General features: G+C 40.1%; 1 protein-coding gene and 1 long non-coding RNA gene across 3 annotated transcripts; one reads left to right on the top strand and one right to left on the bottom strand.

Annotated features, from left to right (window-relative positions):
- Positions 1 to 17: 17 nt before the first annotated feature.
- nme9 (NME/NM23 family member 9) lies at positions 18 to 17,498 on the bottom strand. The gene is made up of 19 exons (XM_017691573.2): positions 17,449 to 17,498; positions 17,304 to 17,346; positions 15,693 to 15,750; positions 15,092 to 15,195; positions 14,807 to 14,878; positions 13,098 to 13,214; positions 12,765 to 12,840; positions 12,596 to 12,678; positions 11,474 to 11,566; positions 10,333 to 10,487; positions 8,557 to 8,765; positions 7,381 to 7,525; positions 6,944 to 7,051; positions 5,999 to 6,150; positions 4,050 to 4,194; positions 2,569 to 2,834; positions 1,671 to 1,766; positions 1,231 to 1,359; positions 18 to 732 (listed from the first exon to the last, which is right to left on the bottom strand). The coding sequence occupies exons 2-18, from the start codon at positions 17,334 to 17,336 to the stop codon at positions 1,232 to 1,234; spliced, it is 2,040 nt and encodes a 679-aa protein (XP_017547062.1). The 5' UTR covers positions 17,337 to 17,346; positions 17,449 to 17,498; the 3' UTR covers positions 18 to 732; position 1,231.
- LOC119263622 lies at positions 9,023 to 20,040 on the top strand. 2 transcript variants are annotated; one of them, XR_005130394.1, is made up of 4 exons: positions 9,029 to 9,454; positions 10,355 to 17,123; positions 19,471 to 19,633; positions 19,851 to 20,040. It is a non-coding gene; the product is annotated as an uncharacterized LOC119263622 (long non-coding RNA). The 2 variants fall into 2 exon arrangements; XR_005130393.1 differs by having other exon boundaries at positions 9,023 to 9,454; positions 10,355 to 19,633.
- The last annotated feature ends 1,049 nt before the right edge of the window (positions 20,041 to 21,089 follow it).

Raw genomic sequence — 21,089 nt, 5'->3', positions numbered from 1 at the left:
AAAAAAAACGGTGGTAGTGGTTAACTGTCTTCACTACCACTCAACTTTATAAGTGGTTTGCTTTGTAGGGTTGAGTGTGTGTGTGTGTGTGTGTGTGTGTGTGTGTGTGTGTGTGTGTGTATATATATATTTTATTTAAATATCATGAATAAAGGAACACATGGCTGTGACTTAACTGTTGTACATATTGTTTGAGAATTGTTAATAAAGCATTGTTGGTAAACTTGCTGCAAAAATACTAAATTAATGTAAAATGCTACTGAATAAATGACCTTTTTCACCACTTATGTAATTGGCAAAATAAAAGCCACATTAGTGTTTTCTGGTTTGTTTAAATCAAAGAATGCCCGCATGAGAATCACGCAGGCCACAGAAGACACGCAGCTCTGATGCAGATAAGTCACCCTGCTTGAGGGACAGTTGTGGTCAATATAACAATGTGAAGTCAATTCAAAACATTTAGGCTACCTACAAGTCATCCCTTAAAATACAAATTTCAGAAATTGTTCATGTTCTTCCCAGAACTCACTAAACCATGCTCAGACTTCCAAAAACATTTTAGTGTATTGGTGTTATTTGAAAGGTTAAAATGATTTGAGATTATCCATACATCTGCTTTACCGCCTTCTGACAAAATGTCTTCATAGACCACAGGAACACTTGCTTTCTCTGCTTAGGAGTCCTCCATCCTGCCTGATAACCAGTCCTGTAGATCTGAAGCAGGTGTGTCTTCTAAAATCAAGAAGAAAAAAAAATTAAGAATCCATTCAATACAGATATTTACTTCACTGATATAAACAGTTTTGTACAGTTTGATCTGGCACACCAGACTTCCCATTTATTTTGCATTAAAGACAAGATTTTCCCCTAAATTATTAACTGACTTTATAACTTAAAAGGAAGGTTATGCCTTGCCATCAGAACAGACGCAAGCTAAAAACTGCAGCCCACCACTCCCTTAAGCCTAATCCAGGACTAAAGAGAAAAGGTTTTAGTGGGGAGTGGAAACTGTCATGCAGTCTAAGGTCAGGGCACAGTCTTTGGTCAAGAAGCATACATGGCTGCGTTTCCTTAGCATAACAGTAGTGGTTTCATGGTGGACAGTGATGCCTGTTCTATCTTGTAACAATCATCATTATGCCTCAGTGCTTTTGGGAAACTGAAAAAGCATTGAGGCATAATGATTTCTTTCTAAGACCTAGATATCAGTGGTGCCAGTGGGACACAGACCTCAATTACCACTGTTGGGAGTGGACGTCTCTCGTGCTTCCCTTTGCTCTGACGAGTTTGTGGTTAATTCAGCAGACACTTGGTGACTCTTTGTTGCCTCTGGGTCCAAATGTGCAGGGCTTCCTGCTTCTGTACAAATATCAAAGGCTTTCATTAGTTCAGTTATCCAGGCGTTTCTATCATACATGAAAAATTTGTTTATGTTTCATTTAAAAGAAAAAAGGATTTACAAAGCAGTATTTCACAATGTGTTTAGTCTGATACTAAGCTTGCTAAATAGAGTTAGGTTTTGTTAATTTTGTTACCAGCAATACAGTATGAAAACATTTTCTATCTTCATGTTTGACAAACCGACCGCTGGGATAGGCTCCACCCCCCCCCCGTGGTCCTGACGGAGAAGCGGCTTAGAAAGTGGATGGATGGATGGATGTTTGACAAACCTTCACTGTTTGGCTCAGTCTGGTTCTGCAGTTCACTAAATGAGGGTGATCTTGATGTCTGGAGGTTCCTCAGCTCTGCAAAGCTCTCTTCTGCTTCTAGTGAATAGACAATTTTACATTTACCCTTAAACACTGTGCTTTTCTCCAAGTGCACTGCAAACCTCTCATGAAGGGACTGAATTAACCTTTTCTTGAACGAAGCCAGAGTAAAAACAGTTTCTTAGCCCTGCACAGACAGTCTGGTGAATATAAAATATAAATATAGCTGCAGCAACTCTTCCCTGGGGCTTTATTCTATAGACGGCAAATCATCTTCAGTTAATCAATTGTTAAATTACAGTTATATAGACGTTAACCCTAAACTGAGGCAGTCATGGGCTGGAGGTTAGGGACTCAGTCTTGTAACCGGAAAGTCGCCAGTTCGATCCCCAGAGCTGACAGTACATGACTGAGGTGTCCTTGAGCAAGACACCTAACCCCCAAATACTCCCCGGGCGCTACGGATAGGACTTCCCACCACTCCGGGCAAATGTGCTCACTGCCCCCTGGTGTGTGTGTGCTCACTAGTTTGTATGTACTGTTTCACTTCATGGATGGGTTAAATGCAGAGGTGAAATTTCCCCGTTGCGGGACTATATCAACACAGAATCACCAATGGAAGTTGGAATTACTAATCAAAATTTAGCTAGAAATTCAAAAAACAAAAAAATATATATACAAATAACAATAACAAAGCACATCTGAAGGTGATTTCAACCTGCAATATTAATCATTTGAAGATGATTTTAAGCTTCAAGTTGTTGATGTTTGCTCAACTTGTAGATATAATGCAGTTTTTCCTTAATTGTACATTATAATGTAGTCAGGCTATAGAAATTATCATCACTGATGAGATTACCTAACGGAGGGGGTTCCTCATCTTCTCCTGCACTTACGACCTCAGACTCTGAGCTGATCTCTCCAAAGACGAAGTGTATTTTCTCCTGTGCGTGCTGTTTGTTGGATGAACCATGGACAGTGTTCTCTAGGATGTCTTTAGCAAAGCGTGCTCTCAGGGACTCTGGTGCTGTCTCTTTTGCCTTGCTGGGGTCAGTAGGCCCCATCATGGCCCTCCATTCTTCGACTGCATTCTCTTTAGTCAGAATCAGCATTGTACACGGACCACTGCAAGAAAGGAGAGACCCATGTTTATCAGCTGGATCAGATCTACAGTCTAAAATCAGTTCTTTCTGTCCATGTAAGCATATTAATTACAATATCAGCGGCAAAACTGATTCTAAATAAAACAAACTAGTATTCTGAGAAGAGAAATATGTACAAGCCAGAGCAAAACAACACAGAATACAAAAGCTTTCTTTTGCCTGTAGAAACATTTGCTGATGCAGGGATTTCTTGATAGGCTGGATCAGATGCATTTGTGTTAGATGCAACCCCCTTACCTAACAAGTTGGAACTAAACTCAGCAGGAATGTAGATCGCCAGGAGAAGGGCTAGCGACAACTACATTAGAGGTCAGTTTATAATTATTCGTTTTGCGGAGTCTCCTGCTTGTTGGGTATTTTATCTCAACATGCCAATACAGCAAAATATACATAGAGCAAAAATGACCGCAAGTTATTTACTAATTATTATTGATCTAAAATGAGTTCCATTTAATGTAATTGTGGAATAATTGAAATTTGAAGCCCTGACTCTAGGGGGTCTGCTCTTGTAGCTCTAGCCCAGTTTCTCAGAGTTCTCTCACCTCCCTCAATCAGAGCCTCCCTTCATACATCAACATAAAAGGTATGGTTCAAACTCACAAAATCGGTATGAGGCCATAAGGTGATTGACATTTATTCATAACAAAAAACAACAATGAACTTACACCAGCAATATACTCATGTTAGTTACAGCCCTTAGGACGCACTCTACACACTGTACATGAGTTTGCCTTAAATAGATCTGAGTGAAAGTCTCATCTTTGCTGATAATCATCAAAACAGCTTCAGAGGAATTTAAATGAGACACAAGGATCAGCTGATGCTAGAGAAAGAATGAGCACATGCAGCACCCCCTAGGCCCTGAGGAGAACAGACACTTGCACAAATTCTGTAGAGGAGCACATCTTAGGTGTCTGAATTTAAATGTAGAATATGATGAAACTAAACCACAAGGAACAGGTAGACTCAGGGACAAACCCTGAAGATATTTTTGGGCAAACTTAGAGTGAGCTGTCCAATTTTGAAAGGTTGACTGCATTATTAACATGTAATTGAAATTCTGACCTTACCAACACATAATTTGCCTATACTCGTAAGTAACTGAAGTGTATGACAGATATACTTTGGATTTGCAAAGCAGGTTTGAGCACACGTTTTTCCATGTGTATGAGCTTACCGACACATGTAATCCACTAACTGGCTAAAGAAAGGCTTCTCTTGGTGTTCTTTGTAGAACTCTTCTGCCATTTCTCTGGACAAAACTGTCTCCTGCAGTTGGGAGATGGTGAAGCCTCTTGCTTGGATCTCTTTGAGGATTTCCTCTGCAGAACAGATATGCAAAATTAAACCCAGAATAATATATACACTATATTGGCAAAAGCATTCGCTCGTCTGCCTTCACACACATATGAAATTGAGTGAGATCCCATTCTTAATCCATAGGGTTTAATATGATCTCAGCCCACCCTTTGCAGCTATAATAGCTTCAATTCTTCTGGGTAGCCTTTCCACAAGGTTTAGGAGTGTGTTTATGGGAATTTTTGACCATTCTTCCAGAAGCGCATTTGTAAGGCAAAACATTGATGTTGGACAAGAAGGCCTGGCTCACAGTCTCTGCTCTAAATTGTCCCAAAGGTGCAGGCCAGTCAAATTAAATTTATTTGTATAGCGCTTTTTACAACTGATTTAGTCACAAAGCAGCTTCACAGAATTCCAGAAAAGACAAAGTTTTAACAAGAATGTAAAAAAAAAAAAAAACCTTGCTTTGAGCACTGGTGCACAGTGATCTTGGAACAGGAAGGGGACATCCCCAAACTGTTTCCACAAAATTGGGAGCATAAAATTGTCCAAAATCACTTGTTCTGCTAAAGCATTAAGAGTTCCTGTCACTGGAACTAAAGGGCCAAGCCCAACTCCTGAAAAAACAACCCCGCAACATAATCCCCCCCTCCACCAAACTTTACACTTGGTACAATGGAGTCAGAAAAGTACCATTCTCCTGGCAACCGCCAAACCCAGACTTGTCCAACAGATTGCCAGATTGTGATTCATCACTCCAGAGAACACGTCTCCACTGCTCTAGAGTCCAGTGGCGGTGCTTTACAACACTGCATTCAATGCTTTGTATTGTGCTAAGGCTTGGATGCAGCTACCTCGGCCTTGGAAACCCATTCCATGAAGCTCTCTATGCTGTTCTTGAGCTACTCTGAAGGCCACATGAGGAAGTTTGGAGGTCTGTAGCGATTGACTCTGCAGAAAGTTGGTGACCTTTATGTGCCTCAGTTGGTGCATTATGTGCCTCAGCATCCATTGACCCCGCTCTGTTATTTTACATGGCCTAAAACTTTGTGACTGAGTTGCTGTCGTTCCCAATCTCTTCCACTTTGTTATAGACAGCTGACTGTGGAACAGGATGCACAGGTAGCATCCTACCATGCTGGAATTCACTGAGCTCCTGAGAGCAACCCATTCTTTCATAAATGTTTATGGAGGCAGTCTGCAGGCCTAGGTGGTCGGTTTTATACACCTGTGGCCATGGAAGTGTTTGGAACACTTGAATTAAATGTTTTGGATAGGTGAGTGAATACTTTGGCAATATAGTATAAGATCATAGATATGGAATGAGGTAAAATGCTTTACAGCTACTACAAAATATTGAGAAGCAAGAGAGCAATACAGACTATCTACCACATGTATTGGTCTAATCAGTTCTAGTAACTTCAGTTCCACACTAGAGTAATTAGTAAAAGTCAGTCATTTATAAGTGGCATTATTAAACATCATACTATTTATGGGATTCAAGGTTTTACTTATTTATTATTTTATTATTATTATTTATTTATTTACTTATTAGTCATCACAGAATTTGGTTCAAATTACATGTTACATGACCAGTGGCCACTCTGGCCAATAAGACATGATGTTTTCCTACCCTCTCCACTCTTTCCTTGTAAATGTGATTTGGCGTGTTTAAAAAAAAAAAAAGTTTATATAAGCTGAACACAATGGCTCCATAAACCATGAGCTGCTGGAACAAGTGTGGAGAGACAGTAACACTTGTACAATAATAGAACGTGAACTGTAGGAAATTGTTGTAGACACTCTTAACACGGATTGTTACGGTACCTCTGTGTTCCTCTGGAGTGTCAGGTTTAATAACAGCCAGTGTATGCTCTTTAGGGAAGAAGAAGCTGATCTCATTCTCAGCCTCCTCCAAGCTCACACTTCCATGCAGCTGGTTCACACACTCACTCGCCCCCACAAAGTGAGCTCGCAGGCTTGAGAATCGTACACACACATAAAACACACAAAAAGGGCTGAACATAGAACTACAAGACTGTGCCAACATCAGAAACCACCCTTCAATTATTCATTTTTAAGTGTCAAAATAAGCAGAAATGTTTTACTCAATAGAACATGATTTAGAGGTCTGGACTTTGGGGTGAGTAGTCCATTGTTCTGAGAACACCAGCATATTTTCTTTTTTTTTGTCTATTTCCCTTTGTTGCTAACAGCTTCATGATAGTTACATATCCTTTCAGACCCATAGTGTTGAGTTGTCTTCTCACAATTGATGATGGACAGAAACATGGATTTTTTCAGATCTGAATCAAGCGTGGAGCCTGATTTTATCCTCTCTCTCAAAGATGACAGCTTTAAGTATTGGTGACAGTGACACTGGTGGTATCTGCTGGTGACAGTTCTGGTGTTCTACCTTGTCTTGCATAGTTGTTAGAAGTCCCATTTTCAGTTTTGGTAATGTCTGAATGTTTATGCCTGATTTTCCCCTCCCTTATGCAAGTGGATTATCTTATGTCTTATATCCCCTCAAAATATCTACTGAAAAAATGAATAACTTGTAGGTAATGGCCATTTTGTCTAGAAATTAAATGAAGAGTGGTCTCTGACTTATGCAGAGTACTGTAAACAGGCAGACACAACATCTTATAGAGTTTACACTTGAAAATGTATTTGTTTAAAAGGGTAGTCATTTAAATGTGTAGATTAAGATTGGCAGTGTTCACCAGTATTATTGGATTGATATTATTACAAACTGAAATGTCAGCATACCACATTGGCTGTTCCTCCTTCGCCTGTGTGGGGTTTTTGGGTCCCAGAAGGTTTCTCCAGTGCTTCACAGCCCCTTGCTTAGCCAGGGCCAGAGCCAGCACAGGACCGCTACACACAACACAACCTATCACACTACTTATTCAATATACAGTATATCCAATATCACAAAAAAGGATTTTTTTATGAGCAGTGCTTCATGTGAAGACATTGCTAAAATTGGAAGCTTTGCAGTTAAAAAAAATAAATGATGTATTCTTATCTTGGCCAGTTTCTTTTATGGAATTGGCCATAAAAAATTCTTATAACCAATAAAGGAGAAAGTGTGCATGCTTTCAGTTTGGTAGTAGAAAGCAAGAAATGTACAGGAATTTACTCTGTCAGTCAAGGACAGTGGGGAATATAATCTGTTGAATCCTACAGTCGTGAAAGCTGATTACCTAGTCATGCTTGAGAGGAGAGCAGGGAAATAGTCCTCATCCAGATGCTGACTGTAGAACTGGCGCACCTGTTCCTCTGTGAGCATCACCTCCTTCTGCATTGCCACTGTAAAACCTGCCTCGTGGATTCTTGCTAGGATCTCCTCTGTCAACACAAGATTTTCTTTAATTACTACGAAATTAATTTCCAATATATACACCGATCAGGCATAACATTATGACCACCTCCTTTTTTCTACGCTCATTGTCCATGTTATCAGCTCCACTTACTATCTAGGTGCACTTTGTAGTTCTACAATTACAGACTGTAGTCCATCTGCTCATGTAGTCAGGACCCACATGGACCCTTAAAGAGCAGGTACTGTTTGTGTTGTGGATCATTCTCAGCACAGCAGTAACACTGATGTGGTGGTGGGGTGTTAGTGTGTGTTGTGCAGGTCTGAGTGGATCAGACACAGCAGTGCTGCTGGAGTTTTTAAACACTGTGTCCACTTACTGTTCACTCTATTAGACACTCCTCCTTTGTCAGATCACCTTGTAGATCAGAGACGATAGCTCATCTGCTGCTGCACAGTTTGTGCTGGTCAGTTTGTGATTTTTTGGGTTGGTGGACTATTCTCTGTCCAGTAGTGACACTGTGGTGTTTTAAAACTCCAGCAGCACTGATGTGTGATTCACTCAGACTAGCGCAACACACACTTAACACACCACCACCACGTCAGTGTTACTGCAGTGCTGAGAATGTTCCACCACCCAAACAGTACCTGCTCTGTGATGGTCCATGGGGGTCCTGACCACTGAAGAACAGGTTAAAAGGGGGTGAACAAAGTATGCAGAGAAGCAGATGGACTACAGTCTGTAATTGTAGAACTACAAAGTGCACCTATACCATATAACATAGAAAAAAGTAGGTGGTCATAATGTTATTATCCAATTACAATAACAATTTTAGATTATAAGTACTTAAGAATTGTTTTTTTTTTTAGGAGACTTTAGATTACTGGCACCAAGGCTGTAAGTAATAGGTGCTCTAATAGGGAAAATCTACTGGTATTGTACCCAGCCTAGGCAATTACATAACTGTGTACGTATTTCTGTTACTCTCTCTTTTCTCTCTGCATGTGTGTGCCTACAGGCCTGCATTTCCGTGCACACAGACATGGTTTTGGCACATGCCTCTGTTTTCTCTGGCTGCGTCAGGCCGGATGAGTGCCAGTGTCCTCTCCACAGGCTCTGGTTCCGGCCCGGCAAGGCCCAAGCGCTCGCCTGACACCGCCGACCTGAAGCTGGGGAAGAAGAAGGCCAGCTCCCTACTGGCTTGCTCGCCATCATGACTACCATGTAGAGCGTTGAAAAGGGTCTCTGATCCATACTGAGCTCGCAGACTGGAGAAGAAGTGGAAGAAGAGCAGGAAGAAGAGTACGGTTAGGAGCAGGAATAATGAGTAAGACAGAATGAAAGAGATGCAGGAAAGGGAGACAGGGAGAAAAGGACAGGGAGGGAAATAGAGAGTTAAAGCAGGTGCACAGGAATGGCTGAAAGTTAGAGATACAAAGTTAGTGTAGAGAGGAAGAACTAGACAAAGAGAAAGAAGAGACAAAGAAAATGAGAGAAAAAGAGAAAAGGAAAGAGACTCAGAGAGAGAGAGAAGAAGAAGAACAGATGGTGTGACTGCTGGTTCCTCAGCAAGGGCAGAGAGAAGGGGAAGCTGGCGATAAGCACAGGATGCATACTGTTATATCTGTTAACGCTCAAATCTGTGAAAACAATATGGGACCTTCTCTCTAAGAACACACAGCTGCTCTTCCTGATCTCTCTTCTGTTATGCAACAAGATATTTAGAGCTCACCAACGAACCATTAGCAAACCAAATCCACATACAATATAACTATCTTTTTAAAGATCTAGTTTACATTTTCAGGAGCTTTGATTTAAATTAAGCTAATTCTTTTGAATATACTACACCAGTGATTCTTAGACCAACTGGGGGCACATAGGACTGGTTTGAGGACCACTGTACTATACCAATGTATAGGGAGTAAGAAGCACATCTCCAGGTGCTCTTTCTGCCATGGTAGGTGTATTTTACATTATATGTCAGTCAAATTTCTTTTCAAAAACTCGTTATAGCAATCATTGTTTTTTTTTTTTTTATAGTGGTTTGATGTGATGTAGTGCATTATAGAGCAATGACCAGTGAACCTACATGTGTCTATTGAATTTTTAAATGTTGATAATGATAAAATAGTGGTAAATCTGAAAAAGAAATTATTTTGCCTTAAAAAGCTATGCTCTCCACCTTTAGAAACATTTACATAATATATTTAGGCCAAATCTCAAACAGTGTCTCAGACACTGAGATTACAAGCATAACTTGCTTTAAATATTGTGCTTAGGTGACTGTTGCTGGTTTGTGCAAAGTTAACACCAGTACAGACTTTATTAGCCTACAGCAAAATGTGTTGCGGCATTTACCCTTTTGTATCCACAGTCATGACACAACAAAGGCTTTTTAATTTTCAGAGGAGTACCCTGGAAATTTAGGAGACTTTTGATTACCACTACCAAGGCTTTAAGTAATAGGTGCTCCAATAGGGAAAAACTACTGGTATGGTAGCCAGCCTAGACGATTACATAACTGTGTCCGTATTTCTGTTTCTCTCTCTTTCCTCGCTACATGTGTGGAGTCTCTAACCAAGTCCATACGTTGCTCTAGAACAGAAAATTTCATGTCAAACCACCCTGACTTTACACCTTAACCTTTCAATTATGCACAAATTTTTAAAAGTTTGTGGCATTTCCTTTCAAAATCCTAAGTTGTATTATTTAAAAACTATATGGAAAAAAATGCTTGCAGTTATTCTTAAGTTATACGAGTGAGGAATGTGAGTCTGGACCTACGTACTGGCGGGCCTTAGACATTAAAAGGGTCAATGCTGTAAGGTACTTTACCTTTCTGGATGCTCTCTCTTAGCCTCCTCTACATCCGTCGGGCCTAGAAATTCCTGCCAGGCCGGAATGACATCATCACAACCTTCGGGCTTAGAAATGACCAGAACATGGGAGGGGCCACTGGACATGAATTGGACCAGCTCCTGAAAATATGGCTAAGAATATACATACACACCCACACACCAACAAACAGAAAAAAGGTTAACACACTCCATATCTACGGTAAAGACAACCTGAGGCTCCGTTTCATGTGATTCTGCAGAATAAGCAAAAGCAAGAGGGCATGCTCAACGTCAGCAGCTCTATTCTTAGGCTTCTACACAGACTGCATCCACAAAGAGCAGAATTCAGAGGCAGTGAATGAATTTGGCTGTGCTGCATTTCAAAGTATAGCATTCTTTTGGTGTTACTGCCAAGGCCGCAACACTCCACAAGACTCCAGGCTGCAAGAAATGTGTGTCAACTTTGGGAACTGTAATTTATAATTCCTATACCATCAAAGTACTGATCCAGAAAAGCCATATGTGCTTTACACGGAGTGTGATAAACAGATAACTGGCCCCTTGAGCAGTATATCTTGATTATTTGATTAAACTGAAATATTTAAAATAAAACAAACAAAAAGCACCTTCTTGAATGGACAGTGTTGCCGATCTGAATAATGATAATGAGATAAATGAGAATTTTCTACTGACCTCTTCTACACCAACAAGAGACCAGTGGACACTACAGGGACAGAGCCCATCTTTTCCAGATATATGTGCAAGCTATAGAAACCTATAGCTTGCACATAAAAGCTATAGATTAAGCTATAGATTAAGTCTCCAGTAATTAAGTAGGCAAAGTTGTAAAGGTAAACACAGTGATGTTACAGTAAAGTTCTGAGTTATCATGAAATAAAAATGACTGCCAACTCTGTAAAAGCAACAACAAAAGCATGCATATTTATGTTAATTTACAATATGTTCATTTACTTAATATAGGTGCTGAAAGGCTAGTCATGGTTTATTAGTGTTCCCTTAAAAAACATTTTTATTTTTAAAAACTCTGCTCATTTAATAATCTAAATATTTTGCAGATCACTTGCATATTAATATAATCAATAAAGCCCTAGTGCATGACATAAGCTAGATGACAGTACCTCTGCTGCTTTGTGGTGGTAAAACTCCTGAGCTTCTGACTCACTGAGAGTTCGCTCCTCATGGGCCAGAATCTCAAAGCCTGCATCCTGAATCTGAGAGAGAAAAAATAACCACTGAGACTACAGCCTAATTAGGCAGCTAAGCACATGGATATCAGATCATATTTTGATTAGATTTTTTTATATGGTAAGTGTAGCATTACAGCACCAAAAAAACTTCTACAGTGCTGTGCTAAAGTCAGAGACCACCCTTCATTTATTTAGTGTCCAGTCAAAATGACCACAAGCTCATGTTCAGCGTCAACAACAAAAGCAAAAAACTTATTTAACAGAAGCCTGTTAAAGTTCGGATGTGGGCTTGTTTACATAGAAGCCTCAACAACTAAATATAATATAAAAATCTTTACTACTTAGTATGTTCTTCGTCTTTATTACAGCTTTCATTCTTTTCAGGAGTCTTGCTTTCAATGTTTCAAATAAATCTGCAGGGATATTTTCCACACCTCCCAAGTTAAGTCAGAAGTTGGTTGGATTAATTCCAAACACCTTCCATGTTGTTGAGGTCTGGACTCCTCTGGAGGTCAGGTCATAGTTATGAAACATTAAACAGCCTCTTTGCTTGATTTTCATCTTTACTTGTTTACTTCCTTTTTCAAGCAACAGTTTCTTGTTAGCTACACAGCATTTCAGACCTATAGTGTTGTCTTCTCAGGAGGGAAATTTTCAAATCCAAAGCAAGTGTGGAGCTCGCGTTTCCCTCATATCTTGAATATGAAAGCTTTAAGTATTGTTTATCTGATGATGACAGTTTTGGCGGTCGACCACATCTTGCGCGGTTGTTAGGAGTCCCACTGACTCCATAACTTGAAATAGATTTTTGAACTTCAGTTATGAAACTCCTGTAATTTCACTTATTTCCCTTTGAATTTCTCATTGCTTATGCAAGTGGATTACCTTATATCTAATCTCTTCAAAAATACCTTAAAAAATGAATAACTTGTGCCTAGCATTTTCACTGGAGATTAAATACATGAAGGGTGGTCTCTGACTTTTGCACAGTACTGTATGTGTTGGTGACAAGTATTTGAACTTGTCTTTTGTATATATTATATGTGGGTTTACCTTCATAATGATTTCATTGGTCTTTCCATGTGCCACAGCATCTGGCTTAATGATTGCCACTGTGAAAGACCTGTTCACAGGCACTACAGGAGAAAAAGTAAAGTAGTGATCATCACTGTATGTTGGCACTTCACTATAAGTAAGTGTGAATTAAATTAGGTGTGAATACCAAGAATGTCCCCATCATTTTGATGGGCCACAGCATCCTCTTCCTGTTCTTCTTCAACCAGTCCCTCATCTTTTACCTATGAGAATGTATAGCAAGTGCTCAATGCAAGAGATTTCAGAACTGTTTATTTAATAAGGAAAGGCCATGGAAACTCAGACTTTTTGAGGGAGAATGTAGAAACTTGCCTAGTAAAATATTATGAGGTTGTTTCTCACATTGGAGTTTAGTCTAGGCTAGCTTTATGTATGTCAGTGAAACTGGCCCTACATTATGCAACACATTTTGAAACAACTGTTTTGAGTTTGCAATTTTTGTGGTCGAATTTCAGCTCACCATAATGCGCTTGACGCCCTGCTCCAGCACCCGTTTCTCTTTGGCCAACTCCTCCACAATTATTCTCTGCAGGAGAGGAGCATTAGCCCCTCGGAGCACAGCCACCAGCTCCCCACCCTGCACGGACATGAGCAAAACAAACAAAAACAAACATTACAACACAGAAAAGCAGCTTTCACTCTTCACATGCAGCACAATCATAATATACAGTGCCTGGATTCGTCTGGACTACAATGACATACAACCAATATGCTTTTAAAGTAAATAAAATTCTGCTTTCATAAGTATTCAACCTCTTCAGACTGACTGGAACCACCTTTTGCTACAATAACAGCTGTCAGTCTTCAAGTTGCTAAGGCTTTGCACACTGTTTGATAGAGATTTTCATCCATACTTCTTGGCAGATTTGATGCAGTTTTTTCAGGTTGGCTGGATGATGCCTGAGGGCTGCGATTTTCAAACAGGATTGAAGTCTGGACTTGGACATCATAGGACAGTCACATTTTTGATGTTTAACCATTTCTGTGTTGCTTTGGCCTTGGGCTTCCGGTGCTTGGGATCACTGTCCTGCTGAAAGGTGAAGTTTTTTTTTTTTGCAGACTGAAAGAGGTTGTCTTTCTGTATATCCCTGTAGTTTGCAATATACACCCATTCTTCAGTTTTAACAAGATGCCCAGTCTCTGCTGAAGCAAAGCACCCCTACAGCATATTGTCACCCCCGTACCTCACTGTTGGGATGGTGGTTATTCAGGAAGGGGTAGAAACTGTTAGGCTTGTACCAAACATGTGGTCTCGTCTGATCACAAAACCTTATACCATATTTTAGTTGGGTCACTTTCTAGCAATGCTTCCTAGCAAAATCTACAAGCTTTAATGTGTTTTTTTTTCAGCAATTGCTTTTTGGTAGCCACCCTCTCGTACAAGCCAGTTGTACTTAGAGCTGTTTATATTGTTGACTGGTGCACCTTCACTCCAGCCTCAGCCACTGAACTCTGCAGCAACTGCAGCTCTCTGAAAGTGATTGTTGGACTCTCTGTGGCTTTCCTCACAGGTACCCTTCTTGATCTGTGCACAGGTGGCTGTGCAGGTTCCATTTCCTTACAAATGATCCAACAGAGCTCTCAGGGATATCCAGAGACTTGGATATTACTTTCTAGCTATTTCTCATCTGTGCATGCAAATAACATTATTTCTAATTTTCTTAGTGTTCTTTGATCTTCATTTTCACAGTTTTCTTTCAGATTCACAGTCTGACCAATAGTACTTGAATTAATGGGGTCTTTTAGCCAGAAAAGCTGAACTTGTTTCACAGGTAGGGGCCAATTGTAAGCCAACTGTGTCCTTACTAGGGCAGTGTCTTCTGTGTACACCTGGAATAGCATAGGGGATGAACACTTATGCAATTAGTATTTTCAGTTAGCAGTTTTTGTCAAAGAATATGTAATCGTCCACCAAACCATACCCTGTTAAATCCATTCATTTTGAGGGTGAGTCCTTTAAAATAAAATGCAACACAGCACAAATATCAAAGAGTCATCTGTAATCCAGACAAATCTTATGACTTTTAAAGGGGCTGAATATTCTTGCAAGGCGCTATACTATAATCTCATCAGATGTTCAGTTTGTTGTATTGTGAAATGATCTTTAAGTTCTTTTGTGAGTTATATGTGTCTAAAATGCACAAAAAGGAATTCAAAATGATCTCTTACAGCAAAGAACAGGAAGGTGGGCTCACACTTTCCTCTGTATTTCTCCAGTGCATCAATATTGTCAGCCTCTGCCTTTGGAGTTTAAAACATAAAAAGAAATATTACAAATGGCCAGAATTCAAAAAGCAGTGCAGAGCAAAAGTACTAAAGGATCGGTTATCATGAAGATCAGCATAATAACAAAATCAATGGGCAACTGTCAAAACAACCACACAGTACAGATGTGGCAGATAAGGATCAGTACATTCAACAACCATTCTACACGAAATCTGTTTACTAGCTTACTATGGCGAAGTGTAACAGGTCGTCCCCTAGCTCGTTTTTGATTTTTCTGAATAGGCTGAGGACTGCGCGGCAGGGTCCACACCACTGCTGGTACACATCCACCACTGCCAAAGACACACAGCACACAGACACTTCACAAGAGACACTTCACATCTCGACACACAGTGTCCCACGCAGCCTGCAGTTATTAGCGTGAGCATCTGCAGGCCTAGCTGAGTAAGAGGTTTCAAAACAAATGAGTATAGTCATATGTGCAATTCTTTTATTCACATCCGATGCAAAGCATTCTTGAAGATAACACCTTTGAGACACTGCATTTTTCCAAACATAACTAGCCCAAAGCCCTGCTGTAAAAAAAACTGAGAACATAAACAAAACCATATGAGCTTATTAAAGCTTATTATCTGTGATACTGCTGAGTTTTGACTGTGAATAAATAATTACTAGACAGAGTTTATGTATTTTAGGAGGAAAACCAAAACCATAACTCCTTCCTTTAGAAAATTCAGGCTTAGCTGGTCTAAAATGTATGACTGTGACTTTCACATCTATCACGTTTAAAGAACACTTCCTCTCCTGTCATTCTCCAAGCTCCTCTCACCTGTCAAGCCCTTTGATGCCAGCATTTCTCCCCATTGCTCGTCATTACTGATGGACACCTGAAATATAAAAACATAAGCTTTCAAGACTGTGAAAATAAGGTTAACCCAAACAGACTGAGACTATGCACCATTATGAGCTTCTAATAGCATGGAAACTATTGACTGCGGAAGCACAAATACAGGGACTGTGGACTGATGCCAGTGTCCAATATTTTGTGAGTTTAGACCACGTCTGTATCAAATCATTGTGAAGAAGTATGAGAAGGACTGGAGTTCTGCCCGGCTTCTGCTTTAAACTTGTAACTTGACCAGAGTGTCCAAACTTTTGCATATGACTATCTCTACCAAATCTGATATATACGCAGAGCTCAGCAATATGACCGTATTTATTGTTATTGCAATAAATTACATGACAATATAACACAGTACACTTTTCTTAGTATATTGTGGATGTTGTCAGTACCTGAAAAACACTTCTCTACCACCAGCATAGCATAGTATGTGAATGTTGAATACAAATCATTGGATTTATTTGTGTTTGATAGTATTTTCTAAATGTGGCTCTGCTTTGTTTGTTCCAACTTATGTCTGAAAAAATACTAAAGTATTGTGATATTACAATTTTGCTGTTTCACCTGCCTCTATATGTACATTTATTGTCTACTATATGATATATCCACATTTATCATTTACTATACAATATATACATCATCATTTACTATGATGGAGAAATGTAACATTTATTTCTGTACAGTTACACATACAAGAAAACATATACAGGAAAATATAATATAGTATAATATAAAAGTGCTTCTCCTTAACATAAATACATCTGTTTGCTGCCAATGTTTCTAGGCAATTTTTATCATTCTGGTATCATAAAGCATCTTTACTACTGACTTTTTGCTCAGGATTTTCAGTTATATACATGATTGTAAAGTAATGTAACATTACCTTACATTTACCAACTTAAATGTAATGCTATATTAAGTAGGTCCTCGTTGTTTTATGTAATAAATGCCTTTTCTCTAAAATGGATTCTTATACTATACACGTCCCCAAAATGACATGTGGGACATTTTTTTTAAAGGTGAAAAGAAGTCCTGCCTGTGAAATGCCCCGAGATAATTATCATGAGATAACAATGTCAAGATAATAAATTTGAGAAAAAAAAAACTACTACACAAAAATCCATGTCATTTTCCTCCATGTCCTTTTGGGGTCTCCATAAACTACAGTGGAGTCCTGGAGTGTCCCTTTGGTCTCAGAGAGAGATGCTTGGGATCCTTTCACTGGAGGACATGGGTTTGGTGCAGATGCTCATTCAGAGAAACAGCCTACAGGTTTAACTCAATGGACCACTTCGTTCTCCACTGTCCCACAACAATAACGAGAGAAATAAAGAAATAAACCAGACCTGGCGCCACACGGTAAGCTAGCTAGCTTAGTTAACCACTTTTAAACTCAAACTCCCTTGTGTATTGTGTCTAAACAGGGTGTATTGACATATTTTAGCATTTTACCATCAGTGTTTTTCCTACACAGCAGCTGAACCCTGAGGCGTACAGTGACCAGCGCTGAGAGAAGCACTGCTAGCTACGTTCATTTACCTGTAAACTGACTTCTTTCTTCTTCCCAGCCATAAATGTCCCTCTAAAGCGAAGTATTTACGTATTAATGAAATTAAAGTACTCAGTCAAATCTTTTTATAATGTTTGGAAGACACTGTGTAATTAAAACAGCAGGCCAAGTTACTTTCTCTTCGTCGGCACCAGGTGCTTGTTTGGCGTTCCTCGTTACCAAGGAGTTTGGCACGACGCGGATCATTACGCCTACAGCGCCATCTGCTGGAGAACACGTGTTAATGCTGTCTGAAGCCATCTAGAGCAGTGGTCACCCACCCTGGTCCTGGAGATCCTTCTCTGTAGAGTACAGTCTGATATAACCGTCCTTGATTGACTGGATCAGGTGCATTAGCAGTAGGTAAAGGGGGAGGAGGATGTTATATTCAGGTTGGTGCTAAACTCTTCAGAAAAGTTTTTTTAGCAGCTTGTTACTTGTTTAATGACCGGTTTTTGTGGTGTTACGGGGAAATAAGGCAGACTGATACTTAAAGAGATGCGTCCGAGTGCCATTATAGGGAGAAAATGCCACTCATAGAACAAGTTGGACCTAACTGTGGGTTGGTGACCACTGATTATGAGCAATTGGACTGTATTCTTCTGGACTATACGAATAAAGAAAATGGTATTATTGATTTTTTTTCCATATTAAATCAGTCCAGAGGAATTTTACACAGCGCTGTAGTCAGGACGGGGTTACACTAATAACTTCACACTAAAGCCGCACCACAACGTGTTAAGGGGCCTATATCATGGAAAACTGAATTATCCTTACTTTTTTATCCTCACATTTGCTTCTTAAATGAGGCACAGCACACAGTGGTCAATCAGACCAAAATTCATTTATCAATTAGACACATTAACAAGAACAGCCTGATTAATTCCAATGGATTACTTTGAAGAATAATGTTTAACAATGTAAAAACCAAAGCCATGGAAAGCTCTGATGCTTGGACTTTCGGTGGAATCCACACAATGTGCTTTCATGACTTTTGTACTGCATTCTAGAGCCTTACTATAATTTTGAGATGAGAAAAAGAGAGAGGAGAAGTGGGGGCAGCAGACAAAGGGAAAGGGTGGACAGAGAGAGAGAGAGAGAGAGAGAGAGAGAGAGGAGAGGGAAATTAAAGAAGACAGAGCAGGAGGACAAGCATGAATGAAAACAAGAGATTAAAGGAAAGAGGAAATGAAAGTATTTGAGAGAAATAAAGAAAATGCAAAGGAAATAAAGGAACGCTGAAGAAGATCAGAAACAGAGAGCAAGCGTTCACAGTCACACACCTTCCAATCACATGCCCTCATCATGTGCTGTGGGGGAGTTAAGTACAGAGACAGTACTTTAGAAAGAGCAGACTACACAAACACACAACTAGAGCACACAGAAATGAATTAAGCAAGAATATAAGAGGGAAAGGGAGGGTATTTTGTAGTGTGGCATTTACATGCATCATTTCATTTTTTGCCACTGTTGGGGGTAATAAATATAAAAACACATTGCAACTGATGTGGTGAACTAGCTACATACTTTACATGTGTGTAACACATTCAAAATATTAGTAACTCACAGCAGATTAAAAACACAGTACCACTAACTGAAACTCCCAGCAGGCTAGCAACGTCCTTATAAAATCAGAGAAATGTTTATACAGCTCACTTTCCTCCATCTCAAATCAAATCACGTTTATTGTCACATCACATTTACACAGGTGGCAAGTGAGTGAAAATCGTAGGTGCATAGCCCCCTTATAGAATTTAAATACCAAAAAATCTATAAATATCTAAGAAGAAAACGATGTGTCAGAATTGTCCAGAGTGGTGGGGATTGGAATCAGACCTCTGAAGAGTTTGATGCTCCTAAAAGCTCATGCACAAACATTTATTACATGACATGCTGCCTGATGCATGACACATTGTTTTATGATAGTTTTGTGACAAAGGTTTGGCCTAAAACCTATTTTAATCCATTCATTTTAATCTAGTCCTGGCGGAGGGATACTTGCAGGGTGTGATATTCAGTATAAACAAGTCAGATGTCAAAAAAGTCAGATATCAGAGAGAAAACAGAAAGAACCAGAAACACAGAGTCTGGTACAAAGTGGACAGTTCAAAAGTACAGGCTTGTAGACATTCTTTCTCTCTTCCTCTTTTCCTCTAGGAATATGGTATAGAGATAGCCTGCTGGGACATTCCGCACGCCAGCCGCTGTCAGCGTGAAAAGCAGCCAAAGAAAACATCAGCCCACAAACTCAACAAGGAAGAGCAGAGGTCTGGCCACGTGATCTTCTATCCCATACAGTTCAACTGTTTCTCATATGAGGGTAATAATGGATTTGTTTGTGTCTAGTATACAGTCGTATACACCTTTTCTAATTAAATACATTCAGCTTCTTTATTATATACATCTCCAGTTGTTTGAGAAAAAAGTCTCTGCTGGGCCTTAAAATACAGAAAAGTATTCAGACATCCCTTCTAATTATTGAATTCAGTTAATTCAAGCCATTTAATTGCACACATATGCTTCTATAATCTCCACAGAAAAGCACTGCCAACAGAGTGCTCTGGAGACCCTCACATGACCTTAAGTGTCAAGCATCAGCCAAAGGGGTATGACACCCCCACCATAAAGCTGTGAAGCAGTGGTACTGCATTCTCTGGAGTGACGGAGCTCCATTCAATACCTTTAGGATGAAGTGGAGTGGGCTGGAGGTTAGGGAACTGGCCCTGTAACCGGAAGGTTGCCAGTTCGATCCTCTGTGCCGACAGTCCATGTCTGAGCTGTCCTTGAGCAAGACACCTAACCCCCAATTGCTCCCCGGGCGCCGTGGATAGGGCTGCCCACCGCTCCGGGCAAGTGAGCTGTGTGTGGTTTCACTTCATGGATGGGTTAAATGTGGAGGTAGAATTTCCCTGTTTGTGGGATTAAAAAAAAAAAACCTTAACTTAATACCCTTGAATTCAGAAGAAATGCTGGAAGAAGAAGAAGAAGAAATGTACACTGCTCCAAAAAAAAAAAAAAAAAAAAAAAAAAAAGGGAACACTCAAATAACATCCTAGATCTGAATGAATGAGATACTCATTGAATACTTTGTTCTGTACAAAGTTGAATGTGCTGACAACAAAATCACACAAAAATCATCAATGGAAATCAAATTTGTTATCCAATGGAGGCCTGGATTTGGAGTCACACACAAAATTAAAGTGAAAAAACACACTACAGGCTGATCCAACTTTGATGTAATGTCCTTAAAACAAGTCAAAATGAGGCTCAGTATTGTGTGTGGCCTCCACGTGCCTGTATGACCTCCCTACAACACCTGGGCATGCTCCTGATGAGGTGGCGGATGGTCTCCTGAGGGATCTCCTCCCAGACCTGGACAGTCTGTGGTGCAACGTGGCGTTGGTGGATGGAGCGAGACATGATGTCCCAGATGTGCTCAATCGGATTCAGGTCTGGGGAACGGGCGGGCCAGTCCATAGCTTCAATGCCTTCATCTTGCAGGAACTGCTGACACACTCCAGCCACATGAGGTCTAGCATTGTCCTGCATTAGGAGGAACCCAGGGCCAACCACACCAGCATATGGTCTCTCACAAGGGGTCTGAGGAGCTCATCTCGGTACCTAATGGCAGTCAGGCTACCTCTGGCGCGCACATGGAGGGCTGTGCGGCCCTCCAAAGAAATGCCACCCCACACCATTACTGACCCACTGCCAAACCGGTCATGACAGACACAGCAAACCTTCTTGCCACAGCTTGCATTGATGCGCCATCCTGG

The sequence above is a fragment of the Pygocentrus nattereri genome, chromosome 6 (genome assembly GCF_015220715.1).
Source record: "Pygocentrus nattereri isolate fPygNat1 chromosome 6, fPygNat1.pri, whole genome shotgun sequence".
Taxonomy (NCBI): Eukaryota; Metazoa; Chordata; class Actinopteri; order Characiformes; family Serrasalmidae; genus Pygocentrus; species Pygocentrus nattereri.
Note: the sequence above shows the minus strand (reverse complement) of the source record. Positions and strands in the feature narration are given on the sequence as shown.